This window comes from Hibiscus syriacus, unplaced genomic scaffold (genome assembly GCF_006381635.1).
Source record: "Hibiscus syriacus cultivar Baekdansim isolate YM2019G1 unplaced genomic scaffold, ASM638163v2 tig00110940_pilon, whole genome shotgun sequence".
NCBI lineage: Eukaryota > Viridiplantae > Streptophyta > Magnoliopsida > Malvales > Malvaceae > Hibiscus > Hibiscus syriacus.
Window position 1 is genome coordinate 3,380,085 of NW_024062923.1, and position 14,690 is coordinate 3,394,774.

Below are 14,690 nucleotides of genomic sequence, written 5' to 3' on the forward strand. Positions count from 1 at the left end.
ATGGTATTATATTCTTCATTTCTCTCATCAGTGGTTGGATTAGCATGTCAGGTACATGAAGATTAGGGCATTAAAAAGAAGAAAAAAAATAACATGTAGTGTGTGATTTCATTAAATGCAGGATGCTATCACTAAACTCTCTCAGGTCAAATATCCAACTTAACCCTACCAACACAAATTGAATTTCAAAGCATAACTGATTTTCATCCTAATTGTTTAAATTCAGAAAATATATTAAAGTTTAATTGCATCAAACATATTCAAACTATAAATTATATTTAAAATTAATCTTCAACTTTTAGAGTGTTTCAATAGAAATTTCAAATTAGAATATCATTACAACTACTTTTTTTGTCAGTAATTTTATATACTTTGATATGATGTGGATTATTTTTTTTAAAAAAATGTATATATTAATAATTTGTTTAAACATGTGGAACTCAAACTGACATTTAACGCTAAATTTGATGACTAATTGATGGAAGGGTGTAATAAGAATGATAATTTAGTTTAAAATTATCCCATGATTTAAGAAGATATATGTAATTAATCCTTTTTATATTTATTGAATTTAAAATTCATTTCACATAATTTAATTTTAAAAGAAAATTTCAGTTTTATTCATTCAATAAAATCCACTAACTTAAATGAATTCGATTTTTTACTTAATTCGACCCACTCAACCAAGCTCATCACCACTATATACATATTGAAATATACGGGTGATTTATGGAAATTTTAAGGAAAAAAATGGGCTAAGAACTGAACAAGACAGGAAATAAACAGGCAACGAAAGTAGCGGTAGAGGACAGACACATAGAGATAGACATAGAGATGGATAAAACCACGTACGTAGTTTCATTTCTCTCCAATTTCCAGACTCCGTTCTTTTGTTTTGTACGTTATTCGTAACGTTCAAACATGGAATCCACTCTCTTTCTTCCCCTCACAAATGTGATGCTCTGCTGAAAAAGCTACTTCACTTTTCTCTCGCTCTCTCGTTTCGCATTTCCACTTCCCCACCTTTAACTTCCCTTCTCTCTCACGGGCGAGAGCGATGGTTCTTGGAGCTAATGGCCTGATTTGGATGAACGGAGAAGAGGAAGAAGATGCAGTTTCTTCTTGGACCCCAAACAACAACAACAGCAGCAGCAATAATCAAATTGTGACTAAACAGGACTTTAACATGTCGGGTGCTTCTCTGTCCACCTTCAAATCGATGCTCGATGCTGATTGGTACATGAACCCAGGTATGAACAATGATCCTCAAATGAGAGAGCTTGGTTTCTGCTCGAACCAGGTTGATAATAACAGCCTCCTCCTTCAACACCACTACCCACTCGATTCCTCTGCTTCTTGTTCTCCTTCACAGCCCTTCAGTACCCTTGAATCTCACCCTTTCTTGCCTCCTAAATCTTGCTTCTCTTCTGTCCTCTCCAACAACTCCTTTGATAATGGCTTTGATTTTACCTCCGAAACTGCTTTTCTCTCTCAGTTTCAGCCGAATCAAACCCCGAGTTTGATGGGTTTTCCTCCCGCTCAATTATGTACTCCTGAGTTCAGTTCGAGCTCCGACTTTCATGGTACAAATCTGTTCACGGCGACAACAGAAAATGGTTTTGCTTTGAGTGGTGGCGGTTTTGAGGTCTTTGATGTATCGGGGAATGCTATCTTTATGAACAGAGCAAAGATTTTGAAACCCCTTGAAGTTTTCCCTCCGGTTGGTTCTCAACCAACTTTGTTTCAGAAGCGAGCCGCGATGCGTCAGGGCTCCGGTGTGGCTGATAAATTGGATGTTTCGGAGGAACCATCGGACGGAAAGAGGAAGAGGCACGAGCAAGGGGAGATTGAGGAAGCCAGCATCGATGTGTCGGGTTTCAATTATGATTCCGATGAGAGGAACGATGATAGCAAACTGAACGAGCGTGGCAAGAATGGTGGATCTAATTCAAATGCGACTAGTACGCTCACTGGTGGTGGGGATCAGAAGGGTAAGAAGAAAGGGATGCCGGCCAAAAATTTGATGGCGGAAAGGCGGAGGAGGAAGAAGCTCAATGATAGACTTTACATGCTAAGGTCTGTTGTGCCTAAGATTAGCAAGGTAAAATTATAGTATTTGAGAATTCTTAGTTAAACTAATTATTTTGGCGTAGCATTTTCTTAAAATTTCGATCTTGCTATTGTGTGCAAAGTTAGAACCTTGATATGTAGCATCTGATCTTACTCTTGAATCCAATGCCATTTCACCCATTTTGTATTGAGAGTTTGATAGCATGCATGCTTAATTTTAGTTTTTGTTCCCCTGCTTTTAGGATGGCTAACTAGTTGAGTCATTGTGGTTATAACTGCATTGAGGTTATTTTAGTTTGAAGTATACTACCTTGGCGTTCCTGTAATTGAAGGTGCTATTGATGGCAGCTACCTATTGTGATTATTATATAACAGATGGATAGGGCTTCGATACTCGGGGATGCCATTGATTACTTAAAGAAGCTTCTGCAAAGGATCAATGATCTTCACACTGAACTTGAATCCACCCCACCTGGCTCTATCGTGCCACCGTCTACGAGTTTCCACCCATTGACATCCACTCTACCTACTCTTCTGGGTCGTGTCAAGGAAGAACTATGTCCCAACTCATTCTCGAGTCCTAAAAGCCAATCCGCAAAGGTAAACCTTTGAACCTAAAAGTTTATTTATTTAACCTTTTGTATTTATTTGCTGGTTTTGCTGCAATTGCTTGAGTTTCATTAGTTTCTCCTAGAATCTGGTTTTATTAGAAGTCCTTGTACCATCTAGTAAAAAAATTGCATTTGAAGTTAATATTGAGCCTATATGTTGCATAAAATTGGACTCTTTCTAATTCAACTATGGATTGTCAAGCTTTCAAATGATTTGGATTTGAACTTGATCTTGGAAAACTAACATTGCTCTGTTAAACCTATCAAATAAATGACTCTTGTGTATGTACTTACATGAACAAAGTTACAATGGGACCGATGTTTCATCCATATATGCATAGAAAATGCTGTCATCAAACTATGGCTTCTTATTGACATCATTCCCTAAACCCCAGTTGCAAATAAGCATCTTATGATATTATTCCCTGCAATCTGTGGAGTCTTAGTCGAACTCTCTTTAACTCTTTATGATATTTGTCATTGATCGGTCAATATTGTTCTTAAGATTATATCTAGGCTTTTGTTTCTTTGCATTTGGATGTGGAACTCGTGTCAGACAAGAATATACACACACCAGGTTGTATCAATGTAAGCACGTAATATTTTACTTGTTACAGACAACACATTTTTTCCTTCATGTTTTGAGCAGTAACACTAACGAACTCATTGGCCTAAAAAAAGTGAACTCCTAATTTTTACATTTCTGGTTTTGCAATTTTCAGGTGGAGGTAAGGGTAAGGGAAGGAAGGGCTGTCAACATTCACATGTTCTGTGCTCGCAGGCCAGGTCTCTTGCTGTCCACTATGAGAGCTCTAGACAACCTTGGATTGGACATACAGCAAGCTGTAATCAGCTGTTTTAATGGGTTTGCACTGGATATTTTCCGAGCTGAGGTGCACTTCTTTCTCTCTTCTTGTCTTCATATATCTATCCATCGTATATATTCATCGCATATGATTTCAACTAACATCTTTATACGAATTTTGATGATTGTGATTTCTTTCAAAGTCTAGTCAACTCCCTGGGGGAAATCCAAGGCCCTATAGAAAGTTATTTATAGTTTGCAGACTGAATACTTGTTCTAGTTTGCACATGGACTGAAGCAAGAATTATGGTTTTAGTGGGACATTTGCTAGGCAAATATTTTATTTACATTCATATCTTCTGTTGCCAGAGAACATTATATAGAAAAATGGAGGTTATGTAGATCAACAATAAGACAGTGATGTGTGTCTTCCCTCATGTTTAGTATCACTTTGGAAGTTGAAGCTATGCAACTATCACAATCATAGTTCTAAAATTCTGATATAAAATCGGAAAGTGTTAAGGTGTTTAGTTTGTTTGTAGATATTAATATCTGGAAGAAGAATTCATTAATTCTGATTTCGTGTACGACGAATCGCAGCAATGCAGGGAAGGCCAGGATGTATTGCCTGAGCAAATCAAAGCAGTGCTTTTGGATTCAGCAGGGTTCCATGGTGTAATGTGAGGGATGAATAGCTGGCTTATTGTGATGGTATGAGCAGCAGAGTGGCAGTAGTAAATGTTAGTGTAAATTCAATTAGCTGCTTCTCATCATAGTGGCAGTGGAGCTTTGTAGGTGGCGCAAGTAAATGAATATTTTAGCAGACATGTTAATTTGCTTAGTTACCATCTTACTTGAGAAAGAAGTAGATTCTGATGGATTTTATTAATTTATTATTATTTTTTATGTTCAGTAATTTCAGCTTTTAGGATACAATCTATGCATGGTGTTATGGTTTTATTATTTATGTCGCAGGCTCTGTTGTGGTTGGAATAATATATCAAAAAAAATTATTTTTTAAAAAAATATTATATTTTATAAACCAAATGTGCCTAAAAGTATATATATATATATTTGGAAAATGGATTTTAGTTGATGGCAATTGGCAGCAACTAGCAAAACAAACAAATATTTAGGGGCGGGGGCGGTAAGCTGACTCAGTTACTACTCATTGCTCTTAAATGAATAATAATTCGTGTACTAGTCTGATTTGTAAGTGATATTTTTTAATATTTTTTGCATTTTGTTTTTTTATATATAAATTGCCTCATTTCTTCATCCAAATTAAAAATCAACTATAACTTCAATAAATAAGATAAAATTAAGGTATTCATTTTTGTCCTTGCCCCACTTGCTTAATTCAGGGTTTTGATAAGTGTTATTTGGTGTTTGCATTGTGCAGCGAGCATTATTTTTATGCTTGGTTGAGTCACATACGAATTTCGACAAAGAGAATTTTAATTTTATATGTAATTTTAAAATAATATGTTATAATATAAAAAAAGTTTTTAAGAGTACAAATTTAAGTAAAAATAATATTTATTCTAAATAAAATAATATTATAATAATTTTATTCAAAGTAAGTCATGAAAATAAATAAAATTATCAACAGAATAATAAATAAATAACACAAAAGCGAAAATTAGGGGAAAGGAGAGTGAAGCCCTCCAAATCAAACAGATTGCACCATTACCGTCAGATCAAATTACAAACATATGTAATAAAGGAAGGGCAGACGAGCGAGAGGATGGGAGGCGGCAGTCTGGTCTTTGCTCCCGACCATTTTTTGTCTTTTCACTTACTACTTGGCTGTGGGTTTTCCTTCCTATTTTCTTCTTTCAACACTATCGGAAGGTCGCCTTTCCGTTTCGATGAACGAATGAAAGTAAAACACATCCCCTTCTTCTTCTCCGATCTCAATCCCTGCATTATTGGTAGCATCATTCTTTCCCGCTCCGCAAAGGTCTGCTCATTTTTTCTCTTCTCTGTTTAATTATTTGTTTTTTTTTTCATTCCTGACCAATATTATGTGGATACCATAATGCACACTGTTTTTCCTGTTCTTCTGATATTGTATTTTGTACTTATCCAATCACTCACCGTCAATTCTTTGTTTTTTGTTGTCTTATGCTTCCGAAACAGATCTTTTGAGGGATATATAAGCTTATTTGTTAGTTATTATTCGTCGAAACAACTGTTTACAAGATCCGTTGAGTCCAAGATGTCGGCTTCGTTGCCATTTTCTGGTCCGTCTCATTCGTTTCCAAAGCAGACTTCTTTACAACGCCAATGGGCATCGCCAACTCTGCTTAGTTTCGCTGCCTTTAGGCCTTGTAATTCTTTATGTATCAGCCTGAGACGTTGTCGCGAAAGCGGAGTCTTTAGAGTTAGTTGTCAAGGGGGAAATGTGGATGTTATCCAAAGGAATGAGTTTGAAGCTGTAAGTCTCGGAGAAGCGGAGAATCAATTGACTTGCGTAATGAAGTTCGGTGGTTCCTCAGTGGCTTCCGCTAAGCGAATGAGAGAGGTTGCTGAACTTATACTCAGTTTCCCCAGTGAACGACCAGTCATTGTCCTCTCTGCAATGGGGAAGACTACCAATAAACTTTTGCTAGTAATCCCACTTATTTTTATCATTTTTTATCCATTCATTTATTGAACTGTAGAAATACAAAGGTTTGCTAAGAAGTTGGATTTTGTTTGATGATTAGGCTGGGGAAAAGGCTGTTAGCTGTGGTGACACCAACGTAGATGCTTTAGAAGAGTTGAACTTTATAAGAGAGCTACACCGTAGGTCAGAGCAATCGAAAGGGTTTTTCCCCCTTTTTAATGTTTCTCGTTTGGGTGTTGGTTGTAAAGATGAAGAGTTATTTAAATTTGCTACCTCTTCTTGTCAACTTTAAAATCCAGGACGGCTGATGAGCTTGGAGTGGAAAGGTCGATTGTTGATGGTGAGTTTATAATCAACGCTTGAGTTGACATCAAATCTTCTTTCTTTTCTAACCTCAAGAAACTTCTTGCTTCATTTGATTTTACATTGACGCCTCTTTTTCTGTTCTCTTTAGTTTAGGTTACTTATGCTAGTTTCTGTCTTGCTTTTTGCATGAAAAAACCCTTTCGTAGGTCACCTAGAAGTATTGGAGCAGCTCTTAAAGGGAATTTCTATGATGAAGGAGTTAACATTACGAACAAAAGACTATTTGGTTTCTTTTGGGGAGTGCATGTCTACAAGGATATTTGCAGCATATTTGAATACAATTGGCGTTAAGGCCCGTCAAGTATGCCGTTCATCTTTTTTCCCTCTATGTAGAATTTATATACGTTGGTATAATCACCAAATAATTTATCCAGTTTTTTAATATTCATCATGGATACCCTATTAGTAAACATTCCTAGATGTATGTTTTCCCAACTCTAAAGTTGAATTTCTTTGTGGACCTTGTGGTTCAAAATCCACATTAGCATTCACTAGGGTAATTGACTTCTCCATGATTAATTTATGCTTAGTACTCTATTCTCTGCATTTCTCATAACCACCATCATAAGGAGTGCAAATTATAAGTCAGTGTCCTGTATGCAGTACGATGCCTTTGAAATCGGTTTCATTACCACTGATGACTTCACAAATGCGGATATTTTGGAAGCAACTTACCCAGCTGTTGCAAAAAGATTAAATGAGGATTGGATCTGTGATCCTGCAATCCCAATTGTCACTGGTTTCCTTGGAAAGGTAGAAATGCTGTATGTCCTTTTGAAGTGATTTCATTCTGAATAAAATATTCTTTGTGGGATCCTTTTATCTTGTTAACTTCTGATTGTAGGGATGGAGATCTGGTGCAATTACTACTTTAGGTAGGGGTGGTAGTGATTTGACAGCCACAACCATTGGAAAATCATTAGGGTTGGAAGAAATTCAGGTCAGTGTGTATGTCCAAGGTCTGAACACGTATGTGTCATAAACCTGCTGATGTAGGATGATGGCTGTGCCATATACTTTTTCGTGTCACTTTCTAATGGATACCATCATTTTAATACAACACGCATCTATAACTGCAATTTGTACTGCGGATGAGAAGTTGTTGTAAAAACAAGTGCTTACAGTTTTATACCCTATTTATACTGTAGAGTACCCTTTTGTAGAAAATAAAGTTATGACTGAATTCTTTTATTCATTGCAGGTATGGAAAGATGTTGATGGTGTTTTAACCTGTGACCCAAACATACATCCACGCGCAGAACCTGTCCCATATCTGACATTTGATGAGGCAGCTGAACTTGCATACTTTGGTGCTCAGGTTCTATAATTGATTAGCTTCTTTGTCTTCCTCTTCTTTTATTAGCAACTATTAAACTTCGGCGAAAACACATGCATAAATGTGTGTGACTTCTTTTTTGTGATCTGTCCTTGGAAGTAGTTTAAATAACTGAGCGAATTTGGATTTTTGTCATGCCCTTCAGGTTCTGCATCCACAATCTATGAGACCAGCTAGAGAGGGTGATATTCCTGTTAGGGTTAAAAATTCTTACAATCCGAATGCTCCTGGAACTCTCATCACTAGGAATAGAGATATGAGTAAGGTATGTAGCGGATGATTGTTTGTTTAATGTTTTTAAATGAAATCTGAACTGCTTAAATAATCCTCTCCCCGCCGTCCCCCCCCCCAAAAAAAAAAAATATTGCAGGCAGTACTCACCAGCATAGTTTTGAAAAGGAATGTTACCATGCTGGATATTGTCAGCACACGCATGCTTGGTCAATTTGGGTTTCTTGCAAAGGTTGGAAGGCCATTCCTGATTTTAGTGCCAAGTGTCCATTATTTTTCCCTTGTGTAGTTGATTTTTATCTTTTTGGTGTGTGCAGGTATTTTCAATATTCGAAGATTTAGGTATCTCAGTGGATGTTGTAGCTACTAGTGAAGTCAGTATTTCTTTGACTTTGGATCCATCAAAACTGTGGAGCAGAGAGTTAATTCAGCAGGCAAGCGTATGGTTCCATCCATCATGTTTCAATTGATACTATCTTGAACAGATTTTATACCCGTCTTCGGAATGATTCTGAATCATTTTCACTGTTTGCATCACTTGACAGGAACTTGACCATGTTGTTGAAGAACTTGAAAAAATTGCAGTCGTAAATCTTCTTCAGCGCAGATCTATCATTTCTCTCATTGGCAATGTCCAGAAATCCTCACTTATACTTGAGAAGGTACTCCTGTTTCAATGTGTCAATTTCTCTGGCCGCATATGCTATAGCCTGTGAATACTGCCATTAGATGGCAATCTGTTTGCGAAACTAAGCATTTGTATTCATGGATAATTCAATGTCATGGCAGGCATTCCGCGTGTTAAGGACCAGTGGAGTGAATGTTCAAATGATCTCTCAGGGTGCATCTAAGGTCAGTTGACGATATTAGCAAATGTTATGATGTTTAGCATATTTATTGTGATGTATGTGTAACACAGTTTGTATTCATACTTGTTAGGTTAACATATCATTGATAGTAAACGACAATGAAGCAGAGCAGTGTGTGAGGGCTCTTCATTCAACATTCTTTGAAAGTGATCTCCCTGATTTAGATCAATTTGATTCTGCAAGTTGATGATGAGAATTTAATTTTTTTTTCATGTACGATTTTGATGATGTTGCCCTTTTGAAATCATTATTGCATCTCAATTCTGTAGGACTTGTAGCAGATTCATAAACTCATTACAATGAGCACTAGTACTGATAAATGATAAAATGTGATGGTTGGTTCTGCTGGTGTTCCCGTCGAATACGATCTATAGTTTTCCAGTGAGTTATCCGAAGTCTGAAGTTTTGCAAAACCATGAACCAACTCTCATGAATGATCTGAAGTCTTGCAAAGTTAGCTAAATTCCTCATGCTACAGAGTTTTGGCCAATCCCAACTGCATGGGTAGTTCTGCTGTACGGAAACTTAATATAAGGTTAAGGAAAAGCGTTACTGGAAATATTAATATTTTTTTAACATTTTCGGTAAAGTGCTACCTAAAATGTTATTTTTTCTATCGGAAATGTTAATTTTGTTACCTAAAATGAATATTTTTTATATTAACATTTCCGTTAGAAAAAATAACATGTTAGGTAGCGCCCGATATTAATATTTCCTGTAGAAAAAATAACATTATATGTAGCGTTTTACCGGAAATTAAAAAAAAATTAGCATTAGTTTTAGTCTGCTGGAAAATAATTTGTTTTAATATGCATGCAATGTTCTGCAATACACAAATTTCAACCCGAAGCTATCTTCTCCTTTAATTATATAGGTCATTAGAGGAATTTAAACATAAAACTTTAAATATGTTAATTATATATTAAAATTTCAATTAATTTAAATAATTAAATGATTTAAAAACAATAATTAGATTTCTCTAAAATCTTCAACTGATTCTTAATTAAAGTTATTTAGACCACCCATCGATTAATCAAATTAATTATGTTTGATTGGTTAATTTGATTAAAATCGAATGTGCACAACCTATTCTCCTTCTAGCCCAAAATGCAATAATCTTTTAATGGGCCGAATTCTTGACATGGCAATTTAAGTCTACCCTTATATAACTCTCTTAATCCACACCATAGTGCCATAACAATCTTTATTAGGGTTTACACAGAGAACCCACCAGCCATTATGGCTTGTACTATTGATTTTCGCCGCCTTGATGAAGGTTTCGACGGCAAAACCTACAAACGAAAGCGTCAAGAATCGCAAATCGCTGCCGATACTGTCAATGTCAACGACGCTACCTCCGCCGCCGCCTCCATGGACGTCGATGATTATTGTCCCCCACCTGCAAAGCGTTCAGCCGTTCCTTCCTCTGACGACCCCAACAAGCCCACCTTCGGTCAACCCACCTACGACGGCGTGATTGCTGGTAGGGTGTCGGGTCGGAACTGGAAGCAGCCGAGAAAGCAGCGTGCGTCGGCGAAACATGTGAGTATAAAGAGGCCGAGTCTGGAGGAGAGGGAAAGACAAGGAGATAAAGAGAGCTTATACTGGTAGGATTAATGAGTTGAAGGAAGAGATAAGGCAAAACAAGGTGGAGAAGAGGAAGAAGAGAGAGGAGAGAGAGAGAAGAAGAAAGAGAACATATTGAGATCTGGAACCAAGTTTCAGAAGATTACTAACCCTAAAACTCTGAAGAAGATTGCCAAGTCGAAGCAGAAGAAGTTGCTTCAAGTTGTCCCTGATGATTTTCTTAACAAGAAATCCAAGTAATAATGGAAAAACCCTTTTGTTAGGTTCAATTTTGTTTTCATTTTATCGATGTTATATGTGGTTTGTTGTTTCTTTCTGTTGTAAGAAGTAATGCATTTATCTGGGGAATACCCTCACATTTTTCATCTTTAATGGAACCACATTTTGCATAATCCATCCAGAAGTGCACTTCCTGAAAAAACATTTGACATGAAACCTGATCTGATTACAAATGAGTGAATCTCTCTCCCCAGCTGTAGTGAAGTCAAATTAGCAGATGCTTTCTACGTGCTAGCAAATGTTGGTTGGTCTGCTCTTACACCAGCTCTGTGCATCTCATTGAATAGAATCAGGCATGGATATCTTTCCAGTTTCTTCAAATCTGCCGCATTTTGCATACATGTCAAGTAAAGAATTCCCGGCCACAAGTTGTGAATCAGCTGCAGTCAAAATAGCCAGGGAACGGATTTGCAGGTGCAGTGCATTAGCTGCTATACTCAACATGGCTGCAAATGGGAATTGCCGCCGATTAAAGCACGTAAACTGTAACGCCCGGTAAAGTCTAATAGCTTTTTCATGCTGCCCAAGCTACGCCTCATAGAATGTGATATGATTATATATGGTAAAAAATGCCATCCAAGACAAGATCGTCTATATAATTATTTTTCTTCATAATTAATTGATTTGATCTCGAACAAACAAGATTATGTGTTTGTTTATTTTGAAGTTGCAAGTTAACAATTATGTTGGTTTATATGTATAAAATAGTGAAATTATACCACTAGTCTTTTAATCTACTTAGGTTTCATAGTTTAAATTTCACGTTCAACTTGTGTCTAATTTAATCTCAATCTTCACTAATATTTAAAAATTTAAAAATAAAAGAAAAAATAAAACCAGATAAACATGTTAATTAGCTATGAACAAACCAAACACATTTTTCTTTTGGTATGAAAACGGAAACAGCTTCAAATCTTAGTTACGTGATAATGCCTCTTCCAGTGTAACATCCCTGTAATACCCTAAATTTTGGTTAATGATCAAAATGTAAATTTGAAAGCTTGTTGGTCAAAGCAGTAAATTGGGAAAAGTTTGAGGAAATTAAGTGGTAAAGTTCTTGAAAAGAATTTTATTTCATAAATAGATAGTTTACTCTTGAGAGTGGTTTTATGGAATTATATTTGAATTTGGAATTTGGTAAAGAAAAATTAGAAATGGTTAAAACCGGTAAGGAATCGGTAATTTCAGATTGAATTGGAATCTTACAAAAATTTGAAGGATGTTATAAAATAGTTGGAAATATTATTTTAATATTTGGATCAGAGAAATTTGGTCTGAAAATGTGCAATTTTTCAAATTTAATCGAAACAGTGGAATTTAGTGACTAAAATGCAAGTTTTGAAATTTCATGGGAAATTTCAGAAATTAAAGTCAAAATAATTCATCTTTGACTTTGAATTATGATAAGGATGAGTTGTCATGGTTTTATGGTAAATAGGAAGATTCATTAAGGGTGATTTGGTTATATCCCAATTAAATGAATATTATTTCATTTATAGTGGAATATAGTGTAAAATAAGATGAAATGCACCCAAATTTGCTATCTTCTTCTCCAACTAGACGTGTGCTTCTTCAAAGGTAAGAGAAAACTTCAACTCAGTTTTCAAGCAATTTACTTAGGATTTTGAGTAAGTTGTAAATAGAAAATTGTTATAAGCGAAAAACTCTATCTTTTGGTACCAATATTGTATGGTAATCTTGTTGGTGTTCAAAGATTCTAAATTTAAGGGTTTGTGTTCATATAAGGAATCATGAAATTGATGATGAATATGGATGTTTGTGAGGTAGTTGATTCATATTCAAGCATGTATGATGATTATAATATGTTTAATATTTCTAGAACTTGTTCTTTAACTTTTGGTCATGGATTGTTTGAGTGAGAAAAATTATGGAAAAATTATATATGGGTTGGAAATGATGAAGTAAGTGTTTTACAAGTCTTATAAAATTTGAGGACCATTTTGAAACTTTTGAAAAGTTGGAGATTAATTCGTAAATTTTGGAAAATTGAGGGATTGTTGTGTAAGTGTTATATAATTGATGTGCTATGCTGGAATTTTTGGTATTAAGAATATAAGTGATAAAATGGTTAAGGACCATTTTATATAAGTTGGAAAAATTGGTGACAAGATTAAAAAGAACTAATAAGTGTTTAAATATTGGTGGAAATTGAGTTCAAGTATATCATGGAGTTGTTATGTGATATGTTTATGTTAGTATAATACTAACATATGTATAGTATGAATTTGTGATTTATTCAGATCATGATTGATTTGTGATCGAAGCAAGTCAAATAGAAAAGGGTTTATTGTGGACAATAGTGAGACACATATTTTCCAAGATATAAAGTGTCAAGGTGAGTGCAATACATGCATGAAATTATACATGGATGTTTTATGCATAATAAGGAAGACTTGCGATAAGTCTACCTTGTTTATATCAGCATGATATTATGTTATATTTTTATAAATTGACATGACATTTATATGTCATAATATGAACATTGATTTTGGAAAATGTGATATTTTACCATGAATGTTATTTTGGGTATGAACTGTCCCATTGTTAAATATTGATAATATACTTTGCCATGGATGGATCAAATAAAATAGACTGTATGCCCAAGTAAGTCATTGAGGGACAAGGTATAGTTGGCATGCCATAGAGTCCAGCAACATGCTGCATATGGGATACACTAAAGGATACCTAGTGTATATAGTGGACACGACCTTATGTGTCATACGGATTATGGTGGACACGGCCTTATGTGTCATACAGATTATGGTGGACACGACCTTATGTGTCATACGAATTAGCATTACGATGCTTATATTTGACTTGTGTACCCAGGGTCCTCAGGGTTGTATATTGGGCTATTGTCTATGGTTTATGGTTTATGGTTTATTGGTTAATAAATGGTAAGTTATACAAATAAGCTTACGAGTTATTGGAATGAATGACAAGTATTTTGGAAAGAATATTTTTTATATTCAGTTATGATATTTTGATTATGGTAAAATATTGAATATGCTATTAGCATGGTTTTATGGCATTTGATTTGGAATTTAAATTCATGCATGAATTGTATTGCACTGTTTATTGTTATAATTGCCTCACTAAGTATATACTTAGCGTGTGATGATTTTCACGCGTAGGTAAAAAGCCAGTAGTGGAATAAGGAGTACAAAGCGACATCAAGCAGTATATTTCTATATCAGTAAGACATCCTAATATGTAATGTAGACTTAATTAATGGCATGTAATTATTATGTTTTATTTGCTTTGTTGAACAAAATTGGAAACAAAAATGGAATTTTATGAACTTATATGTATTTTCGGAGTACTGTAACTTACTGTAGCAATTACTGTAGCTTACTGTAGCAGTTACTGTAACTTACTGTACCAGTTACTATAGCAATGAACAACAACCACATTTTAGCAAAATTTCCAGAATGTAAAAGGGGAACCAATTCCCCTACAGGGAACCGATTTATATGATTTACGGGTATTGTTCACTATTCATAAAAAAAATCTTTTGAATTAAATTGGTTACAACGAAACATGATTTATATGATATGATATTTTTATAATATCATTTACCATTTTAAGAAAATAAATTTTAAATCACTTTTGAATTGTAAAATGATTTAGAAATTTGGATAACATCTATAATCTGTATATGTATAATTATACGGATTATGGGTGTTACAATCCCAAACTACGGGTTAGTGACTAAATTGTAAAACTTCAGAATGTGGTGATTAAAGTAGAATATTTGAATAGTTCAATGATTTATTCAGAAGTATTTCCTGAAAATTATTAGTAATTATCAAAGGAATTAAAGGGTAAAATGGTCATTTAACAGTAATGAGTTTTATTTCCTTACAATATAAGGAAACCACTTGTAAGGGATGGAAACAAAGCC

The 14,690-nt window shown here is 35.0% G+C and overlaps 2 protein-coding genes and 1 pseudogene across 3 annotated transcripts; all 3 read left to right on the forward strand.

The window, feature by feature from the left end:
- Window positions 1-1,036: 1,036 nt before the first annotated feature.
- Window positions 1,037-4,375, forward strand: LOC120147584 (transcription factor ICE1-like). Its single transcript, XM_039160921.1, has 4 exons — window positions 1,037-2,101; window positions 2,446-2,670; window positions 3,404-3,574; window positions 4,087-4,375. Exons 1-4 carry the CDS (start codon window positions 1,058-1,060, stop codon window positions 4,168-4,170), a joined length of 1,524 nt encoding a protein of 507 aa, XP_039016852.1. The 5' UTR covers window positions 1,037-1,057; the 3' UTR covers window positions 4,171-4,375.
- Window positions 4,376-5,252: 877 nt separating this feature from the next.
- LOC120147583 (aspartokinase 2, chloroplastic-like) lies at window positions 5,253-9,147 on the forward strand. 2 transcript variants are annotated; one of them, XM_039160920.1, is made up of 14 exons: window positions 5,253-5,449; window positions 5,629-6,100; window positions 6,198-6,280; window positions 6,397-6,437; window positions 6,610-6,764; window positions 7,067-7,216; window positions 7,308-7,403; window positions 7,665-7,781; window positions 7,945-8,064; window positions 8,170-8,262; window positions 8,348-8,464; window positions 8,576-8,692; window positions 8,820-8,882; window positions 8,970-9,147. In XM_039160920.1, exons 2-14 carry the CDS (start codon window positions 5,708-5,710, stop codon window positions 9,084-9,086), a joined length of 1,662 nt encoding a protein of 553 aa, XP_039016851.1. In that variant the 5' UTR covers window positions 5,253-5,449; window positions 5,629-5,707; the 3' UTR covers window positions 9,087-9,147. The 2 variants fall into 2 exon arrangements, with proteins under 2 accessions (XP_039016851.1, XP_039016850.1); XM_039160919.1 differs by having other exon boundaries at window positions 8,348-8,470; window positions 8,970-9,146.
- A 951-nt stretch (window positions 9,148-10,098) lies between these two features.
- On the forward strand, window positions 10,099-10,832 carry LOC120147585 (annotated as a pseudogene).
- Window positions 10,833-14,690: the final 3,858 nt, after the last annotated feature.